The sequence below is a fragment of the Acipenser ruthenus genome, chromosome 10, assembly GCF_902713425.1.
Source record: "Acipenser ruthenus chromosome 10, fAciRut3.2 maternal haplotype, whole genome shotgun sequence".
Lineage (NCBI taxonomy): Eukaryota > Metazoa > Chordata > Actinopteri > Acipenseriformes > Acipenseridae > Acipenser > Acipenser ruthenus.
In genome coordinates, this window is record NC_081198.1 from 2,049,171 (window position 1) to 2,064,393 (window position 15,223).

Here is a 15,223-nt window from a genome sequence, read left to right on the forward strand (position 1 = left end):
TCCTAGCCTGTTTGAAGATAACAGCAGCAACATGTCACACTCTCTCATGTTCTGACTGTTATGCTATATAGAGGTTTGCATTGAATTTTAATCTGCTCCATATATATCGTTCAACAACTACCAGGGTGAGAAGGTCTGTCCAGTGTTCATTTCCTATAGCTAATACATTAAGAACACAACACCAGCTGTTCATCTTCGACTCACCGTGTAAAAACTAGCTGCTGTCAGCTGAATAATGGTGTGATACTAAATTCAGCTCGCATGTAAACTCATTATTCAGAATAGATTTTGTGAAATGTAAACTTAATGATTGTCATTGTAACCATACATCATCTATAAAACATTTTACTTTTGGGTTTATTGAAATAAATAAATAAAGGAAATGTTAACAAAAGACTGGGAAGGGTTGGTTCCCTGACCTTTATATTTTTTTGTTGATCAAACCTTTTATTCTCTGCATGTCGCTACTGGGTTCATCTATCAAGCTGACAGAGAACAGTGTAACTGAACAATCTTCTTGGACTCAAATTACTGTCGATACTTTTCCAGCAGTGCTCTACTCTTCCTGAGGAACACTTGTCTGGACCCTTCTGAAGACAATGCCCAGCTTTGTTAAAACAACTACTTGTTAAAACACTAAGCAGTCACTTTTATTGGTTCCCCAAAGGTGAAAGGTCTCCGACTGGCAGAACGTCACAAAATACGTAATTGCCCGTCTTGCCTGTCTTATTGTTGGCTTCTCCGGAAAGGCAGTGTTCTTCTCTGAAGCCGGTACCCTTTCTCTGGGGTAAATACGCTTTCACACCATCTGAAAGTAACCCCAGTGCTGGTGGAGGTGGAAGCTCTGAACCACACACAGCTCTGAAATGCACTGCCACTTTAATTAGCTTTTAATAACACCCGCAATTTTAAAGTGACTTTAAAGTTAGGATTAAGTTACAGGTTTGGGGTAACATTGTGATTTAATATTAGGATTAGGATTAGGTGCTTCTGGAAGCGTGGCGTTTCCCAGACAAATCAAAGTAAAGCTAAGATGCCCAACTCCCATCAAACGGCAGCAATTCCAGTACGCGAGCCTCTGATTGGACTGCGGGAAGCTGCCCCCATCTCCCTTCATTACAGTCAGTCCTGCATGAGGGCTCTGTACTCCTTCTGAAGCTCGGCCAGCCTCCGGAACACTTTGTACTTCTTATCGTAGAAACTGAGAAGGAGAAAACAAGTGAGTGTGTGTGTGTGTGATGAGAAGAGACACAAGTTTAGACTTGCATTCATTTTTTAATACTTGTATGTATTTTTTAATAAATATTTTGAAACAGATGAGCAGATGGAACAAAGGTCACCTAGGCACCACGTTCTGTGAATATTACTTTCCTTGTAAAGCTATAAATTATCATAGTCACCAGCAGGTGGAGCCCCTTTTTTTAAAAAATCCCACATGACATCTATCCACACATTTAGTATCATTCTGTTTCTGTTCACAGGTGTCTGTGAAAATCAGCTTGCTAATGCAGTGTGTAAGTGCCTAGCCAAGCCTAGATTAACACCTTTTTTAATTTTGACCCACCCTCTGAATACTGCCATTGTTTTTAGGCTGTAAACACATTTTAGTGTCCAAAGAAACTGAAGCAAAACTACAGAGAAACTCACCTGCTGTGCTCAGGGTTCGACTCAACGATCTTCCCAACTCCTGCCATTCTCCCCATTGCTTCCTGTGAAACCCAAACACACACAGTGATGTCCATCTCATTTGTGAAAGCCTATGGCAGTGGTGCACATTCCCTTAATGAGTCACGTCCATAAGATTTTAATACAACTCCTATTATAACAAGCGTGGATTTATACTCTGAAGAAGGAAGACTCACAAACTTCAAAACCCCTCGGACAACTGGGTTACAATACAATCAGATCTCTTAGTTCACAATTAGAACACACAGGACAGAAGTCGAAGGGTCAGGGTTGTCAGAATTAAAAAGGAAAAGCTTGTTTCATTTAAAACGCTGGGCAGGAATACTGGTCATTCACATTAACCCTCGTGTATTTTTAGTATGGTATTACAGGAATGCTTTGAAATGTGCCCATTTGGAACGGCAGCTTCAGTAAGTGGCTTCAACAACCAAATCTGGATTGCGTTGTCTCAGAAAATGGGAAGCTATGCACTGGTCCAGGGCTTTCATTGATACTGTGCCCAGTTCAAGGAATGTATGCAGCCCAGAGGAACAGAACTGAGAGCTGGATTGTCTCATGTGCCCCAGGGCGCTCGCCACAGTGCAGGCCTTAAATTGCAGCTAATTAGGCACAATAAACCACAAACAGAGCCAGAGCCAGAACATTGAGTTCCTGTTCGGAATTCGGACAAGGATCAGTGCAAAGTATTGACCATGATGACCGCAAGTAATACTTCTATCCAATGGCTGTATGACATGGTCAGTTATGTGTGTGAGGAATAGGACAAAGTGCTCTTGTATCATCCATGTGATGGATGATACAAGAGCACTTTGTATCATCCATCACACTATAATAGTGTGCCAAATCATACCTGATGTTTAGTTTGAGTTTCTATTAGTATGTGACAGTATTTTATTTTCATGGTTTTCCTTAAATAACAACAATTTTTGACACCACCAGAATTTTTTCAGGGGTCTTTTCTGATGCAGCCCTCAAGGCTGAAGAAAGTTTACCACATCAACGCACCACATCATTGATGTGGTGAACTTACTTTCCAATCACCCTGTACATTAGTTAGGAAGCCTGGTTATATATATATATATATATATATATATATATATATATATATATATATATATATATATATATATATATATATGCTGAAACAGCAAACAGATTTATGATAGAGAACAAGTGTATAATAGGTTCTTAAATGTATTATTATGAACATGTCGATGATACACGAGTATGCCTTCCATCCTTCTTGGTTACAGACTGCCCTCCCAGTGCTCTCTTGCTAACATCCAACATAATCCTTGCATTGTTCTGTTCAGAAAGCACATTTCACAAAGCCTCGACAAAGGGCTCCTTCACCAGCTCAGCGGGACAGCAAAACTGTCTTCATACTTTGCATCATCTCGAGTCATTTTCTGTCGTTGTTGTTGCTGTCAGTTTGTCTGGAGCCAGACAAAGCTGTTAACAAGTTACAGAGACTCAGTGTGAATATAAAGAAAGCCCTTGGTGACCCTGCAGACTTGTGTCTGCCAGACACTGCTGAGTGCCAGTGCACACAGAAATACATGTCTTCTGCACACAGAAATTACCCATCCTCTGCACACAGAAATACCCATCCTCTGCACACAGAAATACCCATCCGCTGGCTCTCTTACAGAGCTGCAGTATATAATCCATTGTATACACAGTACCAGCAGGATGATGCAGTGCTGCATCAGTATCACAGGGGTCATTCCCGCTCCAGTGGACCACATTCTGGGTAGGTGTCTCCTCAGGGTTATCGAGAAGGTGTGGTTTGCATTCAAGAAGAAGAGATGGGTAACACGCATAGTGAGAATGTGTATGTGTGGAAAAAAAATGACTTCCTAAACAAATAACACTGGTGTGATTTTAAAGCTTGTTTGAATAATGAATTGACGGTTGGAGCAACCCTCCTTGTCTCGCTTGGAATGAGCCCCAGGTATTCTGCTGCAGTGTTACCGCAGTGTAACTAACTGGTTAACCACTCCAGGCAGACTGTCTGGCTTTCTCTGCAGAGAAACTCAAGAAAGTAAAACAAGAGGATGGATGAGCTTCTTTCTCATGCAAAGTAGCTTCAGAAACAGCAGCTCCCTTGTTGGTAAGTTCAAGTTTGCACTTGCAGGATAACATTTCATTATGTAACGTGCCAGATGATCCTGTCCTGACAGAACAGGACCCAAGCTAACGAGCTGTCAGCGAAGTTCTTAAATACGAATAAATACATTTGGACTTGACGACCTTTAGTGTGAGGTGAACCACACAGCTTGTGTTGAGTAAATTTAAAACGAGAAGCCCAGATAAACCTTGACAGCACTGCTCTAAAGAATCTAATACAGAGTAAAAACACATTCAAATGATTATTGAAAAAAACACAAAGTTGATACGATTCCCTGACACTCCTCTCTGAAGTACCAGTGCACTGAAGGAGGCACCAGCCCAAGCCTTTGACTATTTGACTTACAGTTTTACCTCTCTGAATTAATGCCGGATCTTATCACACTGAAAGCTGAAGATGATTTAGCTCACTGACCCAAAATAAACTTGAGGCACCTTGACTGCAACCATCCGAAACTCTTAATGCAATTTGAACTCGGGTCTTACTGGCGAGTTGCAGCCTGACCACGCTGATGCAGAGGAATGATGGTCTTGGCTGGAATGCAATCTGCAGTGTCCGGCATGCTACAGTTCACTTTTACTATTTGGTTCAGCTTACCCACAAGTTGGCTGGGCCATCCTTTTCAAAGCCAGCGAGTGTGCTGGACAGGTTGCTGACTCACTCACGCTATCCAGCAACATGCAGGATACCTGTTCATATAACAGGGACAATCCATTGGAATAAATGTGGACTTTATCATGAAATGCTGATTGCTTTTGTGTTTCATTAAGACGTCTAAAAAATCTTTGACTGTTGATTCAGCCAGCCTCGCTTCACCTTGAGCTACGACTTCACCCTTGTGCCTCCCTGTCTGCAGAATTTAATTGCAAAACCTGCTGTAGCAGGAATGCACTGTGCAGCTCCTAACACTTAAACACACCACCACCCAGAAGAGTGACCTGTGTTGTTTGCACTCCAGTCTATAATTAGAGTTAAAGCCTTGGCTTGTATTACATGGCAAGAAACCAAGGCACACTACAACGTTAAAAAACAAATATCTGTGATAGGGCTCGTGCCAAAACAACTCACTGCGCTGCACTGAGTGAAGGGAGAAAGCATTGAGACACAATCAGATGAACTTGTCGGCAGGTCTGTCTCATTATCGAGACATGTTTGAGTGGCCAGAGACACTGGAGTGTTACCAGGGAGAGAGCTATACAATAGGTGATACAGTACAGACCTTCTCGCAGTTAGCTATAATGCCCTACGTGTGTGACTATTGTTTTGTTCTTTGCGGAGATCATTTCTACCGTTATTATTTCGGTGATATAGGCATACCCTCTGAAATTAGCTGCAGACTGGAGTCTGACTTGCAATCTCTATACAAGTAAGAGGGGCCGTCCCAAATTTGAGAAGCAATATAACTGTGTAAAAGAAGTTCAAAACTAACTAAACAACATAAAAAAGGACAACTAACATTATAAAGTCAGCAAAGCATCACATCTCTGCGGTTTGGATAAGAAGTCTTATGCTCTTTGTATTTCCAGTGAAACACTGTTTTGTAATGAGAAGTTCATCTGCTTCCACATGTCTGAAGATAGCTGTATGTCTAAAGAGAGAACATCAATCAAATAAATAAAATACTCAAACTTCCTTAAAGAAAGTCTGGAATTGTTTAAATATGGTAAAGGAATTTGTCAATTACCCAAGTCATTACTGGTACTTGAAGGTAATATTTAGCAATTATAAATGTAAGTACTGGAATCAGATTACTTTTGGTAATTTTCAGCAAATAGTAATCCAAGTTTGAGCATGTTGCAGTTATTAGGTATCTATGCCAATGTATTTACCTTACACAAGCAACAAAATAGTGATATACAGGGTGATTAGAAAGTAAGTTTACCACATCAGCACACCATATCATTGATGTGGTGAACTTACTTTCTAATCACCCTGTATATAGAGAGACAATGCAAGGGTTAACATAAAAGAACTAGTGTTGGCAAGTATGTGATATTTACTGAACACACGATTCCACCGTTCCAGCATTACTGGACACCTCCACTAGATGGCAGTAGCACACTGGTTCAGTTACACCATCTTAGATAATCCCAGCCTGCTATAGTGTAAATGATGCATGGTACTGTTACTGCCTGACAGTATATACGCTGTTTACAGCACATGTTCCTAAATTTGCTCATAAAATACTATGAAAGAAAAAACTAAAATGCGGTAGACTTCTGGGATAGTATTGATAATCTAGGAGTCAATCTACAAGCACGGGTTCTGACGACTCTATGAAGCAGCCCTCAATTAGGAAACACTCACAGACGAAACTCTGTAGGCTTATGACAGTCGCAGCTCCATGTCCAGCACACAAGGGCACTTGCTGAATTTTCACTGGCTGTTGATGATAGACAAGTTCCTCTGGTCGCGCTGAGCAGACACAGACCAGTAACTGCATGTGCTTTGTGTTAATAGCAGCATTCATGGTAGAAAAGCTGAAAATAAACATAACCAAGGCTATAGAAACCTAAAACCTGGGTCATACTGTCTACCAGCTAACTGATGCTTTTGAATAAAACAGCGACTTTGCTGACTTGTGCCGTTGTGCCAACAAATGCCTGCTGACATGGCGCGATCAGTATGTGGCTTGTTTTTGGTACTCAAACTTCGCTTTTTTGTGTGGCTGCTCAGATCTGATTGGCTAAGAGCTTGGTGCGCCGAATAAGAGAATAAGACATCTCTTATGAGACCAACTTGTACCATCTGTATGATTCCTAACAGTAACACCCATTGATAGAGGTCAGAGTGCAGCAGTTAGGAGTTCCACCTCCCCTGGTATCGGCTATACTCAATCATAAGAAACACCCCCCTCTCCCCATCCAAGTCAAGGACGATTGAGTTACATAAATTAGCTACAGTCGACTGCCACCTCCCCCCATCCACAGACCTTTACAGGAAACCTTAATGGCAGCCCACAGCTGGCATATTTAAAACATGACACAGGCATGGAAATAAGACCCACTGCACAGCTTACCTATGCACTGTGGCTAATCAAGCTTGTAATGGGTGAAACTGCTATGCCAAACTCCCTCAAGTTCAATTTTGTCATTCAAAAAAATGTATGCTTTACTTTCAGCCCAGACCCACAGACACAGTGTAATTCTCCATCATACAGACTCCTGTCACTTTTGGTCTGTTTCGCTGCTTAGATTAAAACTGCAGGTCTAGTAACCAGACCAGCCAAGCTGATGTTTGCTTGGGTCTGTGTATACATACAGACTGAAGCTGAATAAAAAGGCAGCTGAGCCAAAACTGCTTTTTCAGAGAGGAATAAAATGACTGAAATAAAAAAAAAACTATAAAACTAGCAAGATACTCACTGTGTGTGTGTGTGTGGGGGGGGGGGGGGGGGGGGGGTTAGCAAGCCTGCTTTAACAACCTGCTAACCTCTGACTGCCTTTACTGTGTCTCATGGTCCCATCACAACAGGTAAGATGCTGCTCTTACACTGTCAGCAAAGGACTTGTAAGAGCGTCAGATTGACAGCACATTGATATTAAGATGATGAGACTGTTCGTAACAATGCAGAGGGTTACAGGACCCTGTGCTTCTGCCAGCTCCGATTCAGGTTCACTTCAGTGTCTGACCTTGCATTCCACAGTGTGTGGGGGGAGAGGAGGAGAGGGGGCAAGGTTACTGGATGCAATGGTGGCTCCATCCGAGAGTCTCGACAGAAATATCCATCAGGCAGGCCTATTAACAGATGCACTGGCTTTGTCATGGCAGGTCCCCCGCGGATCAAACACATTCTCCGCATACTGAGCCAGAAAGACATCGGACAGAACGCATTAAGAGTTAAAAGCATGACATACACATGGTATAGAGGCTCAGGCCCTGCTATCTAGCAAGCATTCCTACTGCAAAGCACAGAGAAAGACATTGAGGATAAAGCACTCCTTGAGAAGATTTTTTTTTCTTCTCGCAAATGACGGCACCGGATTTGAGGCACAGTAAGTGATAACAGTCGGGTTCGGTGGAACTAAACAGAAACTAGATTGAAAAAGGCCTTTTGAGGAGTTTATTGACAGTAACCCAGGCAACAAGGACCTGCTGTCTGCTATATGTAAGGGCTGTACTCAATAAGCAGCAGCACCCTTACACTGAAACCCAAGACAATACTGCAAGGCTATGTAAGGAAAGCAGAGCCACCCCACACACGATGCTTCCTTTATTCATTTCACAGCAGGAGTGAGACCTTTTACTGCTTGAAATCCAGGAGCAAGGTGGCAGTTTCAAGAACTGCTCTGCCACACACACACGCACACACACACACACACACACGCACACACACGCACACACACACGCACACACACACGCACACACACGCACACACACACGGGCAAACAAACTTCAAACTGCTCGTCGGTTACGCTGTACAAATGTCACTCCCCTTTATGGAGAGAGAGACATGATATTTTTGCACTTAAAAGACAGTGGGAAACGGGGTCTGGAGTGAGTGCCAGCGTTTTAACTTGGAAGCCAACTGCCAATCCTCTGTGGATCCTCTGCATGGTGATCATACAGGATGGAAACTCTGTGTACACTGAATTAGTCCAGGAGATTTGAACTAGGCTTACGTATCACTTTGAATGGGCAGTCAGTCACCATTGTGGAATTTGAGGGGTAAAACAAAGGACAAATACCACAGCCAGTCATTCTGCATTAAAAACTGATTTTGGGGTGCTGCAGAATAAGTCTCACATGCTTATTAAAGCTAAAACGTTCTTGAAGAGGGACGATCATCTGTTCGGGGTCACCAAGATATCTCACGAACAAGGGGCCTGAGCGGGGCTAACGGGTAATGCATGGATAACATCCTGGGGTCAAAAAACAACACAGCAAAAAAAAAAAAAAAACACTGAAAGCACCTTCTTTTGGAGTTTGAGAGTACAATCACATTGTACTTGTAATGTTGTTTTAACAAAACAAAACATGAATACAAATGATGTGTTTTTAAAGGAAAACCAATAGCCAAGGACACTGCGTGAGGGAGGGTGGGAAGCTGTCAGTCTGTCAGTCTGTCTGGCTGTCTGTGTGTCTGGCTGGATGGCTGTCAGTCCTCTAACTGTTTACAGAGAGGCTGCAGTGCTTAGTGCCACTGCCAGCAGATGCCAGACTCTGTGGCTGTCAGCCTGCTCTCCGAGTCCCCCAGGGATTTGGTTTTATCGTGTTTGTAATGGCAAGGACGTGGTGGAAATGTAAAAGTACGAGGTGAGCCCACCAAGTGAGAAGGGCAACAGATGTCAGCCGGTATCATGTATCAGTCAACATCCAAAACGTAGGGGGCTAGAGGCTTAGTGCCTCTGAAAACATCACGCCACTCTCTCCCAGCATGGCTATATTAACCCCTTCCTTATGAAGGATACTGAATCCTGCGGTCTGCTCAACAGGACTTTGTGGGTGCCCAGATACCCCAAACTAAACCCAATCTGCATTTCTTTCTTTTTCAGAAGAAATCATTAAATCTCAAAGTAAGTCCTTAAAAATGTGTATTTAATCAGTATATTATCGCCGATAACCACTTGTTATTATTATTATTATTATTATTATTATTATTATTATTATTATTATTATTATTATTATTATTATTGTCATTATTATTTTTTAATGAAATGCTTTATAAACGTGCTGTGTTATAATTGTGTGCTTCACTGTGGAATGGCCCGTTCACCTTGCAGTTGAGAGCCAGGGATGTTTTGAATAAGCAACAATCCCAGCCATGTCAATCCTGCATCCACACGCGCATTGCTGGAACCTCGGCTCTCTAGTGCTGTCTGCTTCACTTCCAGACGGAGATATTCTATCTTCACCTGCCACGCTGAGGGGCTGGCGGAGTACAGTCACAGACGGTAGAATTCCCAGCTCAATCACGGAAATCCAACAACTGTATACTGGGTTACAGACCAGACCACACGTTTGGGCACGGAAGTTAACAGAGGGCTGGGAAAGTGATTTTTAAAAACCTTAGGGACTCCACCTTTAAGTGGTGTATAAGTACAGTGCACCTTTAAAGAACATCTGAATGCAACGATTTCACCCCTTCAATCTCACACCACCTTTAAGGTGCGTCAGCTCTGTATCCACACAGTATGTAAAGCCGTCCCCCTGAGATATCATCTGCTGCTTAGGTAGAAAATTACAGTGGGAACCCACGCTGTATGCAGACAGTACATTTTCACAACATGAAGCTGAACCGTACTGTACCTGAATGGAGTGGAAGTCCCCGGAGGCACAGGCTCCCAGAATAGCTGCTCCGACTAGCACAGACTCCACCTCTCGAGACAACACCACAGGCAGGCCTAGACAAGAGAGACACGGCACAAACCCATTCACATTACAGACCAGGGCCTTCATGAAGACACAGCACAAACTCATTCACATTACAGACCAGAACTAAACACATACATAATAAAAATAATTAAATATGCTGTTCCCTTATGAAACTGTCCCATAGTAAATGCATAGCAAAGCCTAATGAAGCATGAAACCATAGCTAACCATACAAAAACATAGTAAAGCATAGACCAGCATTATAAAACCCACAGTGGTATGATACAGCTTATTAAAAACGTGGCAAACCAGGGTATGGCAACTGCAAAGTACCAAGGGGAAAAGCATGGGAAAACTGCAAACCATGCACATTTGGTGTGGTAAACCTTTTAAGGGCAAGCACGGGCAGACATGAAGACCAAGAAGGACCTCAGTGAGGTTTGTACTGCAGCAAAGCTACACAAAATGAAGAGACAACCTTGAATTATAACCTAATTGTGTAGTTCTAATTTTGTAAACAAAATAAAAGATATTTTTCTCCTTACAATTCTTTTTTTCTTAAAGACAGATTTGTACTGTACTTTTACTGTACTTAGTTGGTTGGTTTTCTGTAGTCAGTTGGTTAGTACAGCAACAAGCACAGACACTATTAAAATAGCAGTGACTTATGCACATATAGTCTCAAGCCCAGATGCAATATGAACGTGGCCGTCTTGGGTCGCTGTCATGTAACGGTTAAAGGCTGTCATATCAGCTGCCCTGTGAGGCCCCTCCCTCCTAACTGGGTCCCCAGGAAGATTAGTGATTTCTCATGCAGTGTGTCAGGTATGCCGGACAATAACCTGAAACTGTCTGTGACCCCTGGAGTCAATGAGTGATAGGAGAGGAGGAAACCGAAACTCCAGCTCAAACAAACAGCTCCGTGATCAGTTCCAGACGGACATCCCCAACTCTCTCTCTCTGCTGTTGTCATTAACCCCTCACTGACCAACCCTCTTGCCACTGTAAGGCATGAAGGGCCATTCAGTGACATATTTTACAAGGTGCCTCTCTCACTTACTTGAACTGAAAAGAAGCTCTCAGTTCTGTGATTGAATGGCTTTCAGGAGCATTGTATTGTATGTACAGTCCGCTATATAAACATGAACAAAAAAACAACTAAAAATGAAATCAACTAAACACAGACATTCTAAATGACTTACTGTACACAGTTATATTAGCAAATACACTTTTTTTTTTAACTTTTGTATCTGTTAATATTTATAATCTATCTTTTTAGCACTTATATATATATATATATATCTTAGTTGAAATGCGTGCAATTATGTGATTTTATTCACACATGAATAACCCCCTTTTTTTAAATCCATGTATGCAACAGTAGTTTTACTTTCCTTGAATAATACTGTGCATATAAACCCATCCTGTATCTATTCAGTTACAAAAGGTGTTTAGCATAGTTTCTCAATACCAGGGGAAGGGGGTTATACAGTATAACCTCCAGGTAAAGCAAACCTAATTCAAGAGGAGCCCCAGCCTCTTTTCCTCATCATTTCCTGCAGTGACTGCCCGACTGGCTGGAGTGCAGAGCCGAGCACTGCCCTCGGAATGTGTGGCATCACGACCTGCAGCAGGGCACTAATGAGTCAAACACTTTCAGCCATGACCTTTCCCTTCTCTGCGACCCCAGCCTCCCACACAGGGGAATTCCAGGGCTGTTAACACAGCCCTTTGTCCGTCTGCTTGGATAACTGGAGCACCATCAGGATTAGCTGTCGATTCTGGCTGATATTTAAACCAGCCTCTTTATTTATAGCTCCTGAATGCAGATTCCTCTAAAATACAGCCTTCCTCCTGCACCTCACTCCCCTCCTCCTCTGCCCTACCAAAGCACACACACACATGCATGTGTGTTTCTAGTGTTTATGAGCGATTTGCATCGACTCCAATATATTGAACAGATTTACTATATTCCAGGGAGGCATGAATCACCACAGTATTGAAAGTTGGGGCATGCGCATGCGCATGCACGCACGCACGCACGCGCACAGACACACACACTTTTGAAACAAGATTCCTTTTGCATTTGAGTGGGCAGGGGAGTGTGGGAGCCACAGAAGCAGTATCGCTGAAACTGAAAATATGCGCTTGCTCACCTTGCCCTGAGGAATCTTGTGTGTTACCTTTAGTTCCCAGGTCTTTCATTCCTAGTTATTTTGATTCAGGCCCTGTAATTTACAAGCTTCCCTGCATTCTTTGAGCAACAAAAGACAGCGCTGAAGATCAAACTGCCACTCCTGGCCTCGCCATCACCTTTGATCAGAAATCTTTTTCAATGAGAATTTGGAGATTTCCAATTCTGCAGAATCCGTAAGTGCATGGCAAGGTTACATGAAATACAGTACCTTGTATTTCTGTGGGCTCTGCAATGAAGGTGGTTCCAAGGTATGTCTATGGTATTTACTTTAGAAGGTTGTTCTAGCAAGGTGTGAAGCAAATACCCCTAGTAATAAAACCACAGGGTCATCATATCAAGCACAATAACTGAGCATTTCAAAGTTATGGATGAGATCTGTAATCCATTTTCTCTAACGAGGACCCTAAACAAGCACTATATTTAGACTGTAATATACAATAATAACCTTTACCCCTACTACCACGACTAATAAAAACAATACTACAACCAATAATAATAATAATAATAATAATAATAATAATAATAATAATAATAATAATAATAATTTGTGGAGTAGTGCTTAGGGCTCTGGACTCTTGACCGGAGGGTCGTGGGTTCAATCCCCAGTGGGACACACTGCTGTTGTACCCTTGAGCAAGGTACTTTACCTAGATTGCTCCAGTAAAAACCCAACTGTATAAATGGGTAATTGTATGTAAAAATAATGTGATATCTGTATAATGTGAAATAATGTATAATGTGATATCCTGTAACAATTGTAAGTCCCCCTGGATAAGGGCGTCTGCTAAGAAATAAATAATAATAATAACAGCAAGCACAGTACAGTACAGCACACACACACACAGAGACACCGTCTCACACACACATACAGGGACACACACACACACACACACACACAGAGACACAGAGACACACACACATACAGAGACACAGTCACACACACACACACACAGACACAGAGACACACACACAGACACAGAGACACACACACACTCTGGGGCAGAGTGTTGCAGGGACACAGGTGTTCGGTTACATACTCTGGTGTACCTGCTGTACTTGAAGGTAAAGTCATTATTCTGAGAATCCTATTGAGGCCACAGGGTGGGCTTTTAACTTTTTAAAAAAAGACAACGAAGAAGAAGACATTAGTTGAGATAACTGATATTTCATGCATGTGCACGAAACATTTCTTCAAGGGCTGACCACGCCTACCTGTGATGTCTGCATGCATCTGCACGAAGAGCAGGTTTTTGCTGAGTCCCCCACACATGAACAGGGTGCTGATGCGATGCCCCGCAGCCTGCAGCGTGTCCAAGATGTGTCTCGTGCCCAGCTACATTGAGTAAGATGGAAAGATAATTAAACACTCTTGTGCCTCAATCCTCCATCCGTTTAAAAAAGATACTCATGTTGAGTGTGGGGCGTCCTTACAATCCCATCAGTGCTCATCCCACTCCTAGTAGCCAAATGATCTCAAAACGTCAAGTGGCATTTTAATAAAGGATCCCAATGATTTCATCCCCTCACCACGCTCTGTTTAAAGAAGTGTCTCCTATCCATTGTTCTTAGTCTGTCTCCACTTAATTTACAACTCTGTTCTTTGGTCTTGATTTCTGCGCTGCGCCTAAAGTATTGGTTAGGGTTTACTTTGCCAACTGCTTTGAAGATTTTACAAACGTCAAACTGGGCTGAAGCAACACCTCACACGCTCTTGCTAGTCTATAGCACGTGTCTATAGCGCAAAAACTAATGTCAGATTACTGAATCCAGCAGAGGAAATTGTGTGCTGCTACAGGTGGGTGCAGGTGATGGACGCTGCCTAACGTAGGCACCTGGAAGCTCCATATTGATGCTCCGATCAGTACAGTAGACACCACTAGGATGTACGTGTAAATCCATTGTGAGCTCATGAACACAGGTTCAAAATGCCTTGCTGTAAGAAGCTTGTCAATACGTCCACTGTGTTTTCAAACACATGCTCCCTTGGGAAAGGTATGTGAACCATACCACAGGGTTGGGAAGCTAAATAAAAACATGATCTATTAACAAGCTGCTTGACTCCCAGTCAGACCTGACTAGACCAGAAGCAAACACCAACACCTCGGCGGCATTTGCTGTGGTGCAGTTTACAGGGTTTTTTATTTATTTTTTTAATGAAAAAAAAATAAAACTGGCAATGTTATAAAGCCTTTGAAAAAAAACTCCAGAGCTCTGAAGTCCACTCATTTTATGGTGTTTCTGGTGTGATTTTTGTGCAAATTGCACCCTGGAGTAAGCAGCTATGCACCACAGAAGCCCAATGTTTTTTATATGTATACTTAAAAAATATATATATAAATTAACTTTTCTTGTGGGCGGAGGGCTAATGCCATGCAGCATAGCCCAACACAAACAATCCTCTTGTATGAACTCCTTATAGGCTTTCATAAAAACTTCTACCAAGTCTTCCCTAAACCTTCTTTATTCTTGGCAGAATAAAATCAGTTCCCTTTAAATGTTTGCACTGTTGTAATTGTTTTCATTCTAGAAACAGTTGTTGAGCTGTGAAACAGAAGTGACCACATTCAGTTTGAAGCTTGTCTTCAGCGCTCGTCTATAGCAATGTGCCTGAATCATGGCAACTGTATGGGGCAACTATAGGAAAATATGCCATCGGTGTGAAAACAGCCTCCGTGGATAACACAGCCTGCCCTGCTCTAACAAAATCTTTTACTTCTCAGCTCAGTCTGGCCATTTTCCCCACAGAACCGACATGTTTCAAGTACAGTTCCACGGAAAAGAAAATATTGCTATCAGCTTTAATGTTGACAGCAGGGATAGACTGCAGACAGAGATTGGGGTTGATATGTTTTTTTTCAATCAGCCTCTTATTTTGAATGACCAGGGAAACCACA

The 15,223-nt window shown here is 42.3% G+C and overlaps 1 protein-coding gene across 2 annotated transcripts in view; it reads right to left on the reverse strand.

The window, feature by feature from the left end:
- Nucleotides 1-862: 862 nt before the first annotated feature.
- The window catches only part of fggy (FGGY carbohydrate kinase domain containing), a 65,348-nt gene continuing 50,987 nt past the window's right edge, over nucleotides 863-15,223 (reverse strand). For both annotated transcript variants that reach the window (XM_059031481.1, XM_034005724.3), the window contains 4 exons: nucleotides 13,542-13,662; nucleotides 10,067-10,161; nucleotides 1,648-1,709; nucleotides 863-1,201 (listed from right to left, as the gene is read on the reverse strand). In XM_059031481.1, the coding sequence (XP_058887464.1) occupies nucleotides 1,123-1,201; nucleotides 1,648-1,709; nucleotides 10,067-10,161; nucleotides 13,542-13,662 (357 nt within the window). In that variant the 3' untranslated portion in view covers nucleotides 863-1,122. The remainder of the gene's footprint in view (nucleotides 1,202-1,647; nucleotides 1,710-10,066; nucleotides 10,162-13,541; nucleotides 13,663-15,223) is intronic.